This window comes from Cavia porcellus, unplaced genomic scaffold (assembly GCF_034190915.1).
Source record: "Cavia porcellus strain 051 isolate PalLab524CR breed Dunkin Hartley unplaced genomic scaffold, mCavPor4.1 scaffold_10, whole genome shotgun sequence".
NCBI lineage: Eukaryota > Metazoa > Chordata > Mammalia > Rodentia > Caviidae > Cavia > Cavia porcellus.
Window position 1 is genome coordinate 43,695,836 of NW_026947493.1, and position 15,999 is coordinate 43,711,834.

General features: G+C 33.6%; 1 protein-coding gene and 1 pseudogene across 2 annotated transcripts in view; one reads left to right on the top strand and one right to left on the bottom strand.

Moving 5' to 3' along the window:
* Arfgef1 (ADP ribosylation factor guanine nucleotide exchange factor 1) overlaps positions 1–15,999 on the bottom strand; it is a 127,810-nt gene that overhangs the window by 51,946 nt on the left and 59,865 nt on the right. For both annotated transcript variants that reach the window (XR_010050164.1, XM_063257412.1), the window contains exons 10-17: positions 15,081–15,315; positions 8,708–8,807; positions 8,479–8,618; positions 8,272–8,380; positions 6,422–6,623; positions 3,000–3,111; positions 2,330–2,535; positions 1,583–1,667 (exon numbers count right to left, since the gene is read on the bottom strand). Coding sequence is in view for 1 of the 2 variants with exons in the window: in XM_063257412.1 (XP_063113482.1) it covers positions 1,583–1,667; positions 2,330–2,535; positions 3,000–3,111; positions 6,422–6,623; positions 8,272–8,380; positions 8,479–8,618; positions 8,708–8,807; positions 15,081–15,315 (1,189 nt within the window). In the remaining variant the exon portion in view is untranslated. The remainder of the gene's footprint in view (positions 1–1,582; positions 1,668–2,329; positions 2,536–2,999; positions 3,112–6,421; positions 6,624–8,271; positions 8,381–8,478; positions 8,619–8,707; positions 8,808–15,080; positions 15,316–15,999) is intronic.
* LOC106025763 (CCR4-NOT transcription complex subunit 11-like) lies at positions 12,547–13,943 on the top strand (annotated as a pseudogene).

The window sequence follows — 15,999 nt, forward strand, 5'->3', positions numbered from 1 at the left end:
TTCTCATATGCTTAAATTAAGCTGTGGTTAGTGTTCATGTAAAGCTAGTTGTGACTATGATGAAAATTAATGTAAACACAAAAGTGTTCTAAATATCTCAAAGTTTTAAAAATTCATTGACTTGTATTATATAGAAAAGGTAGCTTAAGCACTAATATTTATAGAACATAAATGACATTAAGAGCCACTGAATTTAATTTTTTTAAGAATTAAAGATGACAAAAATTAAGAAATTCCTTTAAAATTACATTTATTATCAATGAGTTCAATATTCTGACAGGAACCCATTAACTATTTTAGCATTACACCTTGCACATCAGCATATGATATTAAGTCTGACAACAAATGGTCTGAGAACAACCAGTTGCTATTGCCAGACCGGCCTTAAACACCTACTTTGTGGACAAGAGCTCATGACCTGAAGACAAGACACTGGTTTCAAGATATGGCTACCTAACTGGTATATGTTCAAAAATGTTTTAGCAGTCCATATATTTATAAAACTATATAAAAAGAACTTTTAATATTTCTTCAAAATGACACAAGTATGTATACATGCATGTGGACATATGGCACAGCCATGTATTACAGTATTTATTTGCTTAGAAAAACAAATGTTTTTAAAAGTACAGCCTTTGAAAAGTAAAAGTATGTCAGCCCAGATTATAAATTCTATGATTTGGACTAAAAAAAAAAATCAGACTAAAAACTATGAAATGAAGAAATCCAAATAAACAAGTATCTGTAAAGTGCTTTATAAAACCATTAAAAAAATAATCATGCCAGATAATTAAAATGCTAGCTTTGACTATACAACCTAAATACATCAAAGAAAATAATGATTAAAATAAAAAACAACTACACCGGGGGTATATTCATAGTTGTTCAGCTCTGGTGTCTGAGAGAGTTTATCCATAATCCTTTCTCCTCATCTTAGCACATACTTTTTATATGAATCTTGCATGAAACCTTTCAAAACATATACCAAAATAACCTTATACTATAAAGTTTAATCCAAACTGCAAATTTTTAATTTTTCGCTGTGATAGTAGTGTACTGCAGTTAGTAGTGTAAGCAGAGTATTTCTCTTTTAGAGATATGTACTAAAACATACAGATGAAATTACTTATGATATGTAGGATTAGCTTCAAAATTATCTGGAGGAAAGAAGAGATGTAAATAAAACAAGATGGGCCATAAACTGGTAACTGTGAAGGCTGGAGATGGGTACCATACTTTTCCCTCTACTGTTCAAATCTGAAACATTAAAAGAACAAACAAACAAAGATGGTTTATGTATAGTGATTTTCCATGTTGTGACATGTATATACAAAAGGTCTATCAACATAATTTTGGATTAAAATTTACCTTCAGCTTTATACAACTGTCCATCATGAGACTAACAAATACAAATTATTATAGATGATTTTAATGAAGTAAATTAACTTTTCTAAGATATACACCACCTTTAATTATACCAAGTTGGTAACTGGTATAATTACATATAATAAAATTTTCAACTAGTACTTATTTAATTCATTTGTTTAATTTCTACTATTTAAATACAATATACAAAAAATACCTGTGGACTATGAAGGTCTGTGGTCAACATAATAATTGAGTAAGCCAAAACATAAGCAGTATCTGCACTGGCAAAAAGAGTTTGCCTGAAAAAGTAAGCATATTACATTATAAACTTTTAGGTTTTATACATAATTTCATTTAATAAGGGTTCTAAAATCTCAATTCACTGTTATTAGTATTTATTACACTGGAATTCTCCTTAACACATTCATACATGCATATTACATATTTTGATCACTTTCACTCATATTATCCCTTTTATCCCTTCTTCCTCCCTTCTGATTCTTTTTCCAATTGTCTCTCTTCTGACTTTCATGTTATCTGTAAATTTAAGAATATCTTTTAAAAGATTCCACATATGAGAAACTAATATTTAACTTTTTTTTTGCTTAATATGATGATTTCCAGGTACATCCATTTTCCTAAAAATAACATGATTTCATTGTTCTCTGTAGCTGTAAATAATATTCCACAGTATATGTACATCACATTTTTAAATCAATTTATCTCAGGATTTGGATTCTACATCATTTTAAAATTTTTTCTGGATTTGTCATGTCACTTTCAGATAGTAAATTCTCTGGAAAGGGACTATTAATGTCTTAATATTTTTGAAACTCTTGTATCTCCTAATATGGATATAGCTCAAAATCAAGAATTATCTGAAACCCAGTATTGTGTAAAATAACTAGGCACTAATAATAAAAGCAAAAAACAAACAAACAATAGATCATCTGACTCTTACCCTTGATTACATTCCAAGTATCTTGCAGCAAATTTTTCCATTAATCGATCAATTTTTTGAGCTTCTCCTGGAAGACGAAATCCTTCTAGAAACATGCGAAGGGCTGAAACAAAGTCCTTTCCTGAAAAGTCATGTTGGTCCACATATGCATACATGACTTCTTTGTTAAATTTATCATTATCGCCCAGGAACTCACCCACTTGAGTCTAAGTAAGGAAAAAAAAAAAAAAAAACAAGTGATAGAAACTGGCAATTCAATGGCATGTTATATTTGCCACACAGCCATTTAAAAAGCAGAAAATCTGCATTGGCTTCTAACTACAAGGTTAACAATTTCCAACAGAAAGTTGGTTACTTGTACTAAATATGTTTATTAAAAAAATGAAAACATTTTGATTTTAGAAAATTTATAAATAAAATTTATACAGTTATACATAATATACAGAATCTAGGCTATTGTATATTATCTTTTTAGGAAAGGATTTTCAAGAGGCTGTTTTATTAACCTAAAAAAGATTTGTACAAAAATGAATAAAATAATAGTATTCTTTTAAAATACAATTTCATTACTGTCTATTAATTTTATAAAATATTGGGTTTCAATGAGGTATTTTTCATGCATAGATGTATTTTGATAATGTTCATTTCTCCAAATAAAGGATATTCTTACAGAGTCTAATCTTTCTTCTTGATGTAAGAATTGGGCAATATCTTCAGGTGTGGTGCCAAGCATCCCTTGTTCTTGGAGGTACTGTATTCCTCTCTTTGGTTTCTTATTAAATCTAGATTAATAAGAACATTAAAAAAACTATTTGCATTCCTTGAAAAGAAGGTCTTAAACTACAGTAAATTAATTCTCTAATAGCACTCAGAAAACAGAAGCATATTTAATGAAATCAGTACACAAAGTACAAAAATACTATATTGGATCAAGTTTTCTTCTTAGAAAAGAATGTCAAATGGATATGGATCCCTTCACCCTTTCTCTTGCATTACATTAGGTATATCTATAGTCCATATCAAAAGTGATCAACTAGACAATTAGAAATAATGACACACAGCAGGCAAACTTTGAGTAAGGATGTAAATACTAAGTATCTCATACTTCTGAATATATATTATTTTTATCCTCAAGCAGCCTCGGCTCATTAGTCCAAATTGATTAAGATTGGCACATAGTCTTTTTCAGTACAGCTCAATCTCATCTCCCCTTCTTTCACCTGCTCCCACACATTCTATGGCATCCCTAAGCATATTACAGTTCGTAGAGATCATTTTTCTGCATACCTTTTACTGGGTCCATTAATGAAGGCACTCTCCCTTATGCTTAAAGAGCCAAATCAAATGTCACTTATTGCTTACAAATTATTTACTTACTACTTCTATTATACTTTGGTTTCTTTTATTTGTCATTGAGAGCTATTGTTAGGAGTTCCGAAATGGTTTATCTCTCTTTGCTCACATTCTCTTCTATGTTTCAAACCACCGGCAAAGTCCAAAATAGAAATCTGATGATGTAATACATCTGCTTGGCCTTCAACAGCATGCCAGTGTCAAGAGGAACAAGACAATTCCCTTACATGAAGAATGAAGTCTTTGTAATCTACATCCAACTAAAGACTCTCATCTCACCTTCTGCCACTTCCCTTCCACCTTGCCCTGTCAAAAGTCTTAAAATGTCCTCTCTCCCTTCTGGTTCTGGGTCACATGTCATTCTTTTTCTAGCATGTTCTTCCCTGTTCTGTCCTAATGATTCCCCCAAGTTAATTAAAACCAAATATCTTCACTGAGATATATACAATTCCCAGTTTCTACAAACTCTTACTCTTAATGGAAGAAAACACAATTTTTAAAATGCAACAATGACATACAGTCAAAAAGTAAGAACATGACACAGAAAAAGAGGTGACTAACAACTGAGATGGTTATGAGATATTTTTGGGTATAGTGATTCTGAAACTGTACTATTACATTTTTTATAATGTAAAATGAAATATAATGTATATGAAAAGACAGACATTCATCCATCCTGGATGGAGAAAAGGCCATACACAAAACCACAAAATAGCATAATTTAATAACAAACAGTTCTATAATGTTACAAAAACGAGGTGAAACAGAGAAGTGAGGAATGAAGCTTAGAATCCAGCAATTCCAAATCCTATGGTACTATCTGCTTTCACAAAAAAAGTTCAGTTTTATTTTCTATGAGCAAGATAAGGGATAAATAGAAACAAACTGACTCAAGGGAAATTATCTTAATTAAATGTGAAAAACAGCCTGAATAATATCAAAGAAAAATAAGTCAAAAGTTACACCAATCAAGGCAAGAAGTACTGATGGTTTGAGGTATAAGACTACCTTGTAGAAGATGGGGAAGACAGAATGAACTGCCAAGATATTCAGGAAGTAAAATCAACAGAACATAATGACAAATTGGATCTAAAAATGAGAGGAGGAAAATTTAAGCTCTTAGGACTCTAATTTATAAATTTAGATGAGTGCTGTGGTCATTAGCCCAAATACTAAATTCAGAAACAACCAGATTTTCAGTTTGTCTTTGGTTTCTGGTAGTAGTATTGAGGGATTGAAGAGAGACTAATCAATTTTTATAACCCAGCTGAGGGTAAGAAACTGCAATATCCAGTGGGGATTCCAAAGGACAAGTAGAGATGAATCTGGATCTCAGCAGAGGTATTTATGTGAAAAATAATGCTTGAGAGTTGTGACGTATTAGTACATAAATAGGTGAAGCCATAAAAAAATATGATCAGGAAAAGATACAAAGTAACAAAAGAAAAGGGACAAGGACAAAATCCTGGCAATACTAAGAAGTATGCAGGGAAAAACCAGCTCACAACAAGGCTTAGCTGATATGAAAGACAAGAGGAAAACAGGATACAGTGGTGTCATGAAAGGATGGCGGAAGATATACTGGAACACAATTCCATAAAAGTATTCTTCTTAATCGCTACATAAAGACAAAATCAAGTCCAGAGCTTAGAGGACTAAAAGGTACAAAGACCTCACCACGAAGTCCTATGACTATTCCTCATCATGTATCCAGTACTTCAAATATAGTTATCATATCTTGGCAGCACTTTATACAACATCATATTTAGGCTATAGATTATACTGTATAAAAACTTGAATATGTGAATCAAAGTCCTCATGGTGCTTGGCACAGAGTTTCAAATCCCCCCAGACCTTGCATGTTCCCCACTTTTTCATATTAACACTGCAAAATATGCCTGGACATTTATTAAAGGCAGGGCTAAAGTATTTGAAATAAATGCTGTAAAGCATAAGCTGCAAACCAAGTAAACATACAGAGGGATTTTTTAGTAGTTTACAGTTGCTAGATTTGTGACAACAGGCAAGCAATTTCATCCTTCGTTAGTGTATCTCTTTGAAAGAAGAGAGGGCAATAAAAAGAAGGGAAGTAGTATAGTAGTATGGTTGCGTTCACACAGGAAACAGTCCAGAAAATCATATTATATTCAAAGGCACTCAGGAAGGAAAGAAGGAAGGAAGGAAAGGAAAGAGGAGAAGAGAGGAGAGGAGAAGGGAAGAGAGGAGAGGGGAGGGGAGCAAAGAGGAGGGGACAAAGGATCAGGTTTTGGCATAGTAATTCAGTTTGAAAGGGAAATGATTACCTTATTAACACATAAAAATGGAATCATTAACAAGAGAATATTACTAAATCACTAATAGGAGTAGTACATTTTAACCCAACTGGAGGACATATAAAACCTGGAAAGGTGCAAGACTTAAAATTTTTATATTTTAAACGTTTTGCACTGTCATTTGATTACGAAACGTAATGAAACTTGGTAAGTTTAAAATAATGCAAAACCACACAGATAACATTCATCATATGGAGGCTAGACATTAAAAGCGTTTGGGCTACACTGCAATGAAAGGGAGCTGAATAAAAGAGCTCTTAGAATTCTTGGATCCAAGACATTTCCCTCCATTTTGCTTACTGAATTGCAGTAATAAGAAAATAATTAGGGGATGTGAAGAAATCCAGGGCATGGACAACACAATTCTGGCAGTGAAATATTCAGTAACATTTCTTTTGACACTTACAAATCTATCCCCTGTTCTATTATCTCTTTCTGTTGCTTTAGGACCTCAAATTGTTCTGGGTTATCAGTGCCAGACATCTGTGTACTGTAGCTGCCTATTCCTGATGATGATGTTGACTCCAGGGAGTTTAAACTTCCATATCTGTTTATTGTCTCAGGGTGTTTGATTTCACTCATCTCTTGGTCTGAGGATTTCTCCTGACCTGAAAGAAAAAAAATTGATATAGTGTATTACAATAGTCCCCTTTTTATCCACGGGAGACATATCCTAAGACCTGTATAGATGTCTAAAATCTTCAAGAGGACTGATTTTATATATATATATATACACACACACACACACACAGATATATATATAATATATATATGTTGTAATTTTTGTTCTTGTACATACATATCTATAATATTTAATTTGTAAATTAGGACGAGTAAGAGATCAAAAATAGTATTTAACAACCACAGCAACCTTAGCATATGATTTTTTTTTCTTATTGAAATTTTCTTTCACCTTTTCATTTACAGGAAGCATTTTATGGCTTCTCTTTGGCCTATCCCACTTGCTGAACACTGCCCTTACACTTTGGGGCCATTATTAAATAAAGTATTTTTTCCTTGAACACAAACACTTCAATACCATGACAGTTTACCTCACAACTAAGGTTTCTAGTGAGTAATAAGTAGGTAGCATATACAGCTTGGGTACACTGGAAAAAGGGACAATTCATATCCCATGTAAGATGGAGAGGGAAGTTGTGAGACTTTATCACACTCCTTAAATCACTGAGCAATTTAAAATTTACAATTTCTGGGATTTTCCATTAACAGTTTTAGACTGCATTTGACAAGAGATGATCAAAATGACAGGTAAGTAAAGGTAAAGTAAAATCACAGGTAAAGGGGACACTACTATATTTTATTAAAGAAATGTAAAAACTAAAACATATTCTTGTCTTGATACAAAGTATTTCAATGTTGTTTAGGTAATTATTTAAAGCAAATAAAAGTATGAAGTGCAATAATAAACAACATATTTCAATACTGAAACCACGTAATGTTAAAAGTGTGACATTAAGTATAATTGACCCAAAAACACAGTGTAGGGCTAAGGATTTAGCTCAGTGGTATAAGCATCTGCCTGGCAAGCGCAAGGTTGAAAGTTCGATGATGGATCCCGGGCACCAAAACAAACAAACAGAAAACACTATAAAAACACAGTTTATAGTTTGTACTTATTAAGACTTCTTTTTTTTAGTTACAGTGCTTTGTAATCACTGGAGGTTTGTTCACACTTCATGAGGAATAGTTTGTCCTTATCTTAGTTATGGAAACTCAAAACTCTTAAGTTTTTCCTCCAACTGAGAGTAAACATCAAACAGATAAACAACTCAACCATCTTGAAACATACTGGCTATATTGCTGGTATAACCAAATTTGAAAATTTAACTAATTTCAGGTAGAACTGATGGCACATGCCTATAATCCCAGCTACTTGAGGCCAGCCTGAGCAATATAATCAAATACTACCTCAAAAACAAAACCAAATCCTAAATTAGGAATAATTTCTTAAGGTGCTGCTTTGGAAGGAAGGGTATTTATGAGGGTGGGGTTCAAGACCAAACTCAGGGTCTTGTGCTTTTGCTAGGCAGGGGTGACACCACTGAACTATACCCCTGGCCCTAAACTGGGAATTTTTTAAAGCTAGTTGCAGTATTCGAATCACAAAGAATGCTTTTAACAGTTAAATGAAAAAACATGTCATGAAACTAATGTCATTGCAACTAGCTCCCAAAATACCGTTTTTCTTAAAATGATGAAGAATTTTAAGAATTATAACTCAAAATGTTACCTTACCAAGAGTTGTTTGAGAGTTGGGATTCACATATTGATCCTTACTCCACTCAACCATACACTTCAAAATTGACACTAAGCATTCTAAACCTTTCTTCCTCAGACTCAATTCCTGTAATTTATAAATGGAATAAAAATAAAAAGACCTTTTAAGGAAAATACATGCCTGTTCCTTGGTAGTTTAAATCTGAAAAATTTTAAAGTTCTTACCTGAACATTACTCATACCAAGTTCTTGACTGCCCCTTCCTTGAGCAATTTTTGACAAATCATTTACTAGTCTTTCAAATATATTTGCAGCATTTAAGTCACAGTCATAGTTTACATAAATATCCACTACACTCTGCGCATCTGTAACAACAGTAATTTTAACAAAATGTGAATATACAAATGCATTTAACCTTTTAAATAATTCATAAAAAGAGGATAATTTTAAATACCTGCACAAATCCTTGTTAGTGTCTGAATAACCATCCATTTGTGATCAAATGAGCTAGTAGAAGTTTCCAAAATATATAGGAAAATTTCTTTAAAGAACACCTGTGATGGGGAAATTGCTGTTTAAAATATTGCTTAGAATTCAGATGCATGATTAGTTTTTAAATATCTCAAAGCTATAGAACAGAGATCAGTACCCAGGCTCCTCTAGAGTTCATGTATACCTGAATTCTATCGGTAAAATCTCAGGACTAAAACAACTTGGATGGGTGACTTAATCTTGTCTTGTAATATCAGCCTTGTGCTTTACCTTGTTATGTTTTATTTGCCTTCACACAGCTGCTACAAATAAAATATACAAAGATCTGGAGGTCCTCAGGGCAGTAATTGCTTGAATGAAATATAATGCAGTTTCTTTTATCTTCATGAAGTTTCTATATCTCTTTAGTTTCTATATCTCTTTAAAGGACATAAACTATACTCTGTTCAACAGTTATATTTTTCAGACATTCTGGACTTCAGAACAGTCCTAACTCTTCCTAGATTTTAATGTAACTGATACGCTAAACAAAAATGATCTTATATGTTGTTAATCGTTACAACAGAGAAGATCTTTATTGCCTGAAAACTACACAGAAGCTGTTTCTCACTTTTCTTTATACCAAGAAGTTATCAAGCATAAAAACAGTAAACTTAATGGAATAAGATTCAATTTAATGGCTAAGAATTTTCAGATTCAAATGAATTTAATGGCTAAGAATTTTCAGATTCAAATGCATTTTGGAAAGGTGTGATCTAAAAAGGGATAACTAACAAAACAACACACTAGCATATATATTATGATTACAGAAACAGTAACATTTTCAAGATGACTGACATCATCTTTCCAAGGGTTAGGTATCCTTGCAATGTGCTTTTCTTTCACAAAACTCAATACATTTGTAGTTACTTACTTACTTGCTGTTTTTAATCACTGAGAAAGCTCTGAGAGGTTCACCATCACTGACCTATGTATTTTAAGCTCTATACAGATAGGGACCAGGTCTGTCTTTCCTTTTGTTTTTTTAGACAGGATCTCACTATATGATCTAGGATAGCATGGGATTCATTATGCATCCCAGGCTAGCTTCAGACTTACAATTCTCCTGCCTCAATTGCCCAAGTGATATATGCCATCACTTCTGGCTCAGGGTCCAGGCTTTTTTCCCTAAGCATTAGGTCTGCACATGGTGCATAAGCAGGCATTCAATAAATATTTATAGCCATCTGGTCACATTTCCCAAACAATACATCAAGTCACCCCAGAATGCAGCAACAAACTCACAGAAGTGCCATGAAAATTCGTGAGGAAAAATTCAGCAGAAAATACATCTGCTGCATATCTTGAAAGAATATTCGTAGTTCTAATTAGATCATCCTACCATCCTTTCAGTGAGATCATTATCTTTACAAGCCTGGGTCTTGTTAAACTGCTATGATAAAAGGACATGTATACAAAAGACAATGAAGAACAGCAATGCAGGAGGTACTGTCCAATCTGATTCAAAGGCCTAAGCATTTGTACAGTGTCCAAGAGGAACTGCAACTCTGCAGTAATGAATTGTGGCTAAGAATAAAAAACATTTTTCTTTTAATTTATATGTACTATTTTTAAAAATGGACACTAACTTAAGAAAGATATTAAATTGTTAAATTCTAACTGCTTAATAAATGAAACTTATTTCATCCTATGTACATCATGAAAAGATTAGAGACCCTGACAGTGTCATGAATCACACGTGTGTTTAAACTTTGTATGTTTGTGTGTTGTAGGGGAAATTATAGATTGAACAGAGAAATTCATGAATGCCTGGCAAGTAAGCCACATCTCTATCCCTTTTTTATTTTATTTCACTTTGACACAGGATGTTCCTAAGCTGCCCATGATGGCCTCAAATTTGTAACCCTCCTGCCTCAGTCTCTTGAGTAAGCAGGATTACAGGTGTGTGCCACCATGCCTGACTCTCATTTACAGATTGTATTTTTAAAAATAGATTTGAAGAGGCAGGAAAAAAAAATAAAAGACTCTCAGCTACTATCTAGGGCTTGGCACGCTGCACTGGTAAGCAAATAGCTATCACTGTATAATACCATTCCTGAAAACAGGGGTTCTAAGAAAAAAATAAAACTTTTCAAGATTCCTGAACACCTGAATATGTATCTCTATATAGAATAATAACTATCATAAGCAGGCTGTCTTTATAAAATAGATGTTTTCTTTAAAAGTTGTACATATACTTCTATAAATAATTCAATGCACATTGAAAAATACCACATAAAAACAATGCTCTCAAAGTAATTCATTATATGATAATCTTAATTTCAGTTCTGAAATAATCCAATGTACGTCGAAAAAAACCACATTATAAAAACACTACGCTCTCACAGTAATTATGTAAAAACAATCTTAATTTGATTTTGCAAATTTCAGTTTTAAAGTGTCTTTGCCAAGTGGAACAAAATTCATCTTGAATTTGAATGTGCTTAATATATTTAAAACTGTTCTTATGTCTCATTATCTCTTTATCCCCTCTTGGGGGACAATGGACAGTGAAATAAACCCAATCTTTAAAAAAAAAAGCCCAATATTATTATAACAACTTTTAATGAAAATCTACTGTGCATGAGTCATTAGGAAATTTCTCAAGACTTATTTCCTTTTAAACTCATTTTTATAGAAAAAGTAGTAATCACAATTTAAAAGTATTTCTATAATACCTAGTTGTGTAAGAATTTGCAAAACAGCCTATCCAGTAATTACTATGGAAGTCTCAGTGTTAAATCTGTTAAGTAACTGGCTACAAAAAAGCCTTCGGCATTTCCTGTCAATTTAAATGCTTTATCATCAAATGGGAGACCTCTGGGTTTATAGAAAAATTCCACAAGTTTATTTTAAAAGTTCTTTTATTTGTAGTTCCTACAGATGCAAAAAACTGTGTAAATGTAGCACCTGTTCCTAAATCCTTATTATTTTCACAATACATATAGCAAACTTTTAAATCTTGACAACATACAGGAAACAGAAGTTGTCTCTTGTTCAAAAATATGGCCCAAATTTTAAAAGTTTTACTGCTTCATTCCCATAAAAATGTTATAAATGATTCTGACAGATATTACAGACCATTAATAAAAAAGATTATTCTGACTATCCAAAATTCTGGGAAAATAGTTTATTCTTTCTCCTGAGCTAATATATTATTACCCTCGCATTATAATTGAATATTAAAATTTAAAATTCAACCTGCATATGCATAAAATGAAAGTAAAAACTGACATAAAAGTGGTTATTTCTAAAATACATGATTTCTCAGTCAAAAATATTGTAATAAATAATGAGTTGAAAGAAGTGCCCACTAAATCAGCAAATTATAAAGTACTACTTTAAAGTACTTAATTACGTGAAGATGAAAACAAAAGCCCAGAAACTGGTAACATCTGTGTAATTCTTACGGCCATGGTTGAAAGAGTCTCCAATTTAATTTTGCTAAATCTCTGAAAATATTTTAGAACCATTTTACTATTCCATTTTTAAGTTTTGGGAGAAAACTTTTTAAAGAGTAAATATACAAATAAATTTTAGCAAAAAGGTACAAAGCAAAGATGGACTTTTTCAAATATTCTAAATATAACCCCTCAAAATATTACTTTCTTTTAAAGTGTTTAACATTTAAATGATTTAAAGTATTGCAGACTTATACATATTTGGAATTTCCTTTAAAAGTGAAATTTGGAGGATGGGGCACTCAAGCACCAGTGCCTCTTGGCCGCTAGGGCTACCCTGGCCAGGAAGCAGGGTGGGCAGATGGGGGATGAAGTTGATGCCTGTTGGTGTGAGCACGGTGCCTGGCTAGTTCCTCACTACCAAGGAGCAGTGGAGGTTCAGGGAGGCATGGGCCAGGGGCAGTCCAGGGTTGCCAAGAGCACAGATAGACTGGGTGGACCTGGGCACCGAAAGCCCAGGCTGCTGGTGGCCAGGATGAGCCTGAAGGAGCAATCAAGCCTGCTGAGCACCATCTAGGAGGAGGCGAGCAGCAGCAACACTTTTGAGGGCCTGTCTATTGCCTTCAGTATCTGCCTGGGCTCAGGGGTCCTGATGTTGCTGCTGCAGCCCAACAGTACAGCAGCTCATAAGCACTCTACCTGCTGTGTGTGTACCACACCAAGCCCTTCACTGCCAGCCTAGTATACCTGCTCAGCCACCTATATATGGCAACCATGAACCTGACCACTCACTGACCTCCGGGTTTTTACCTCCTGTAACTCCACCAGAAAAGTCATCTTTTCCAGATGATGCTGGCACTCCCATGGGAGCTGTTCAAAAAAGACCGTATGCCAGATTGCGCTGATAGATGTGGGGAATATGGGCCAACTTGTGGACATCAGCGGGTTCTAGTTAGCCTTGGCTGAACAACAGTTGAAACTGCCAGCGCAGAGCAAAGCCAGTTTCCCTAGTGCTCTCAGTGACCCAAGACCTGGATTTTTCTAATTTTGGATTTGACAGCTCAGTGGCCTCTCGGATCACAGAATCTTTGGTCAGTGGACCAAAACCACCCACTGAAAATCATTTTCGCCAGTTTATCCTGCCACCCCTTCTGCTGCATAAGCCAGACCATGCAATTCAGTGGGATAAATTCATGTGTGTCAAAAATGGCACTGAAAAATAATAATACTATGGTAGAGATCAAGTGAATCATGGCCAAAGTCTTCAAAAGCTCTTCATCTTCTCCCTTGCAAACACTTCGGTGAGTTAGAGAAAGACTTATTTATCATATTAGCCTCACTCCAGCAAACCTTCCAGACCTAGTGGTTGCTACAGACATGTTGCTGAAATTAATGTATTTCAGCCAGATCACTCAGCATTTCTCTGTCCTGGACTTGTCCTTACTCTCACTGGACATTGTAAACCGACTGATTACAGTTGTTGATCTGCCTCCTAAATTTATTTACCTTTGTATATCAAATTGTATCTCTACTTGTGAACAAATTAAGGCTAAGTATATGCAGAACTGTTTGGTGTGTCTTGTGTGTCTTTCTCCAGTCTCTGATCTTAACAAAATTATTAATGTGCAGGACTTGTTCAGTGAAGTGTAGGCTGTCTGTTCTGTATTCAGTCGGATATGAGAAGCTGCAAGCCTGTTCTGGTTGTTGAAGACAATGGGTATTTGGGAAATGCCTTCAGAGACCAAAATGTCCAAATAATACCTCAAGAAAACCACCTTATTCATTATTCAACTGTATTGTGATTAGTTTAAAATTCAAATTTTTTAAAATTCAAGAGTGGATTGCTTGTTCTAATGCATATAAATAATACTTTATCTACTTAAAGCAAAATTTTACTTTTCCTGGATGGTTTTTCTTACAGAACTTTTGGTAAGGACCTAGGAAAATGTGTCTTGCTGATGACTATCCATAGGTGGATCCATTATCCCCAAAAAGTTACTGAAAGGAAGGAGATGATTCCCTTGCTCTTTTTTTTTTTTTTTGTAACACTTGAACTAATTGACTGTTTTTTTGTTCAAAGGCATGACACAGACTTCTGATAAATCAGAAATCCAGTTTTCTTAAAGTTCCAATGTTAAAAAGACATTTTAGAATTTGTGATGTTTTACTTTTTGGCAGTGACAGCAGCTGAGCGTTTTCTCTTTACTATCTTAGGAAGAAGCTTGAACCAATGGCGTGCTTATAATTATCCTGCTTTCGTGGGGATTTTTAAGTAGTAAGCCACAGAATAAACATCTCTGTTAGGCCTCTTCTAAACATGGAGATCTTTAGGATCCTTTCTAGGACTATTTTCTCTATTATCCCCTGACTTCAGATGGTCCTATTATTACCCTGAGATTACCAATTTTTTGGTCTTATGTTTAAGGAAAAAAATAAGCAATACTTTGGGAGGTAGTATCCCCCTGGGATCTGTTACCGGTAGTAGGGTAGATGTGTGTGGGGTTTTGGAGCTGGGAGCTGTCATCCCTGTGATTCTGGGTAACAGTGCCTTCCATGAAAGCTTTTTGTAAATCATATGCTGCATATAATGGCAAACTATTGTGAAGATGAAATTAATTCAAGAGAGCTAGAAACACATTATTCAATTAATATAAGTTCCTTGGAGTGGGAACAGTGTCATCACTTTGCAGTTTCTATATTATCTGGGGCTTAGTACTTCACAGACACATACATGGTAGCTTGAATGGATGAATTATAAAAGAAGTACATGAGAATACACAAACATTATTTCACATTCTGGAAATTTTCCAACATGTTAATGGTAATTGATCTAATTTTAAACAAATGAAATATCCAACAGTATCCCGAATTATAATGTCTAAATGTAGAACATACCTCGATTTGCATCTTCAGATGTGTCTTGAAGTTTGACAACAAAGTAAGGAATATAGAAAGAGACAGCTCAAAAACTTCTGGAACAGATGAGACTCCATTTTTTGAGAGTGCAACACACAGATACTGCTTAATAGCATTAATAAACATCTCATTTGTTCTGAAAACAGGTCCTGCATTCTGCAGAATGGATAGAAGTAACTGCAATGAAAGAATCTTGGATCGTAATTCATGAGACCTAAAATGTAAAAAAGAAGGCAAGGTATATGGACAAGTTTAGCATTAAGGAAACAATAGATTTATTCTGGTACACAATTAACAAAATTTTTAAATAGAGAAGAACAGAAAAACTCAACCACGTTTAAAAAGTAGTATATGAAAAATCTGTAACAGTGGGTGCTTCCTTTCTACCACAAAATGTCACAAACTTTTCAAATGGAAAAAGAACATGAATATTTAATGTCCTTTTCCAGTGGAAAAGAAAAAATAATTTGACAACACATTCATTGCTTCTTTCTTTCTTTCCCAATTATGTATCTCATTAGAAATCACCATAAACCTTTAGTGATATCTTTGGTATATAATGGCTTCAATATATTTTTTCCTAGTTATCCTACTCAAAAGTCCTAAATACCAAAAAAAACTTGAATCTGCTAACATATCATAGCACTATATCAAGTTTACTTTTTCAGTTACTAGTTTTTTTTATTTTGAAATAAACACAGGCTTTCAGAATATTTAAACAATTTATTTCTTAAGTTTAGCTATCTATATTGTTAAAATAAGATGAAAAATGTTTAGCTTAAAATTTTAGTTTTCTGATCAATATACTGTCACACTTTTTACACTATAAAATTTTAATCATTACATTCACAAATATATTTATCCCATTAAAAAGATCAACAGATCAAGGAGACTGATG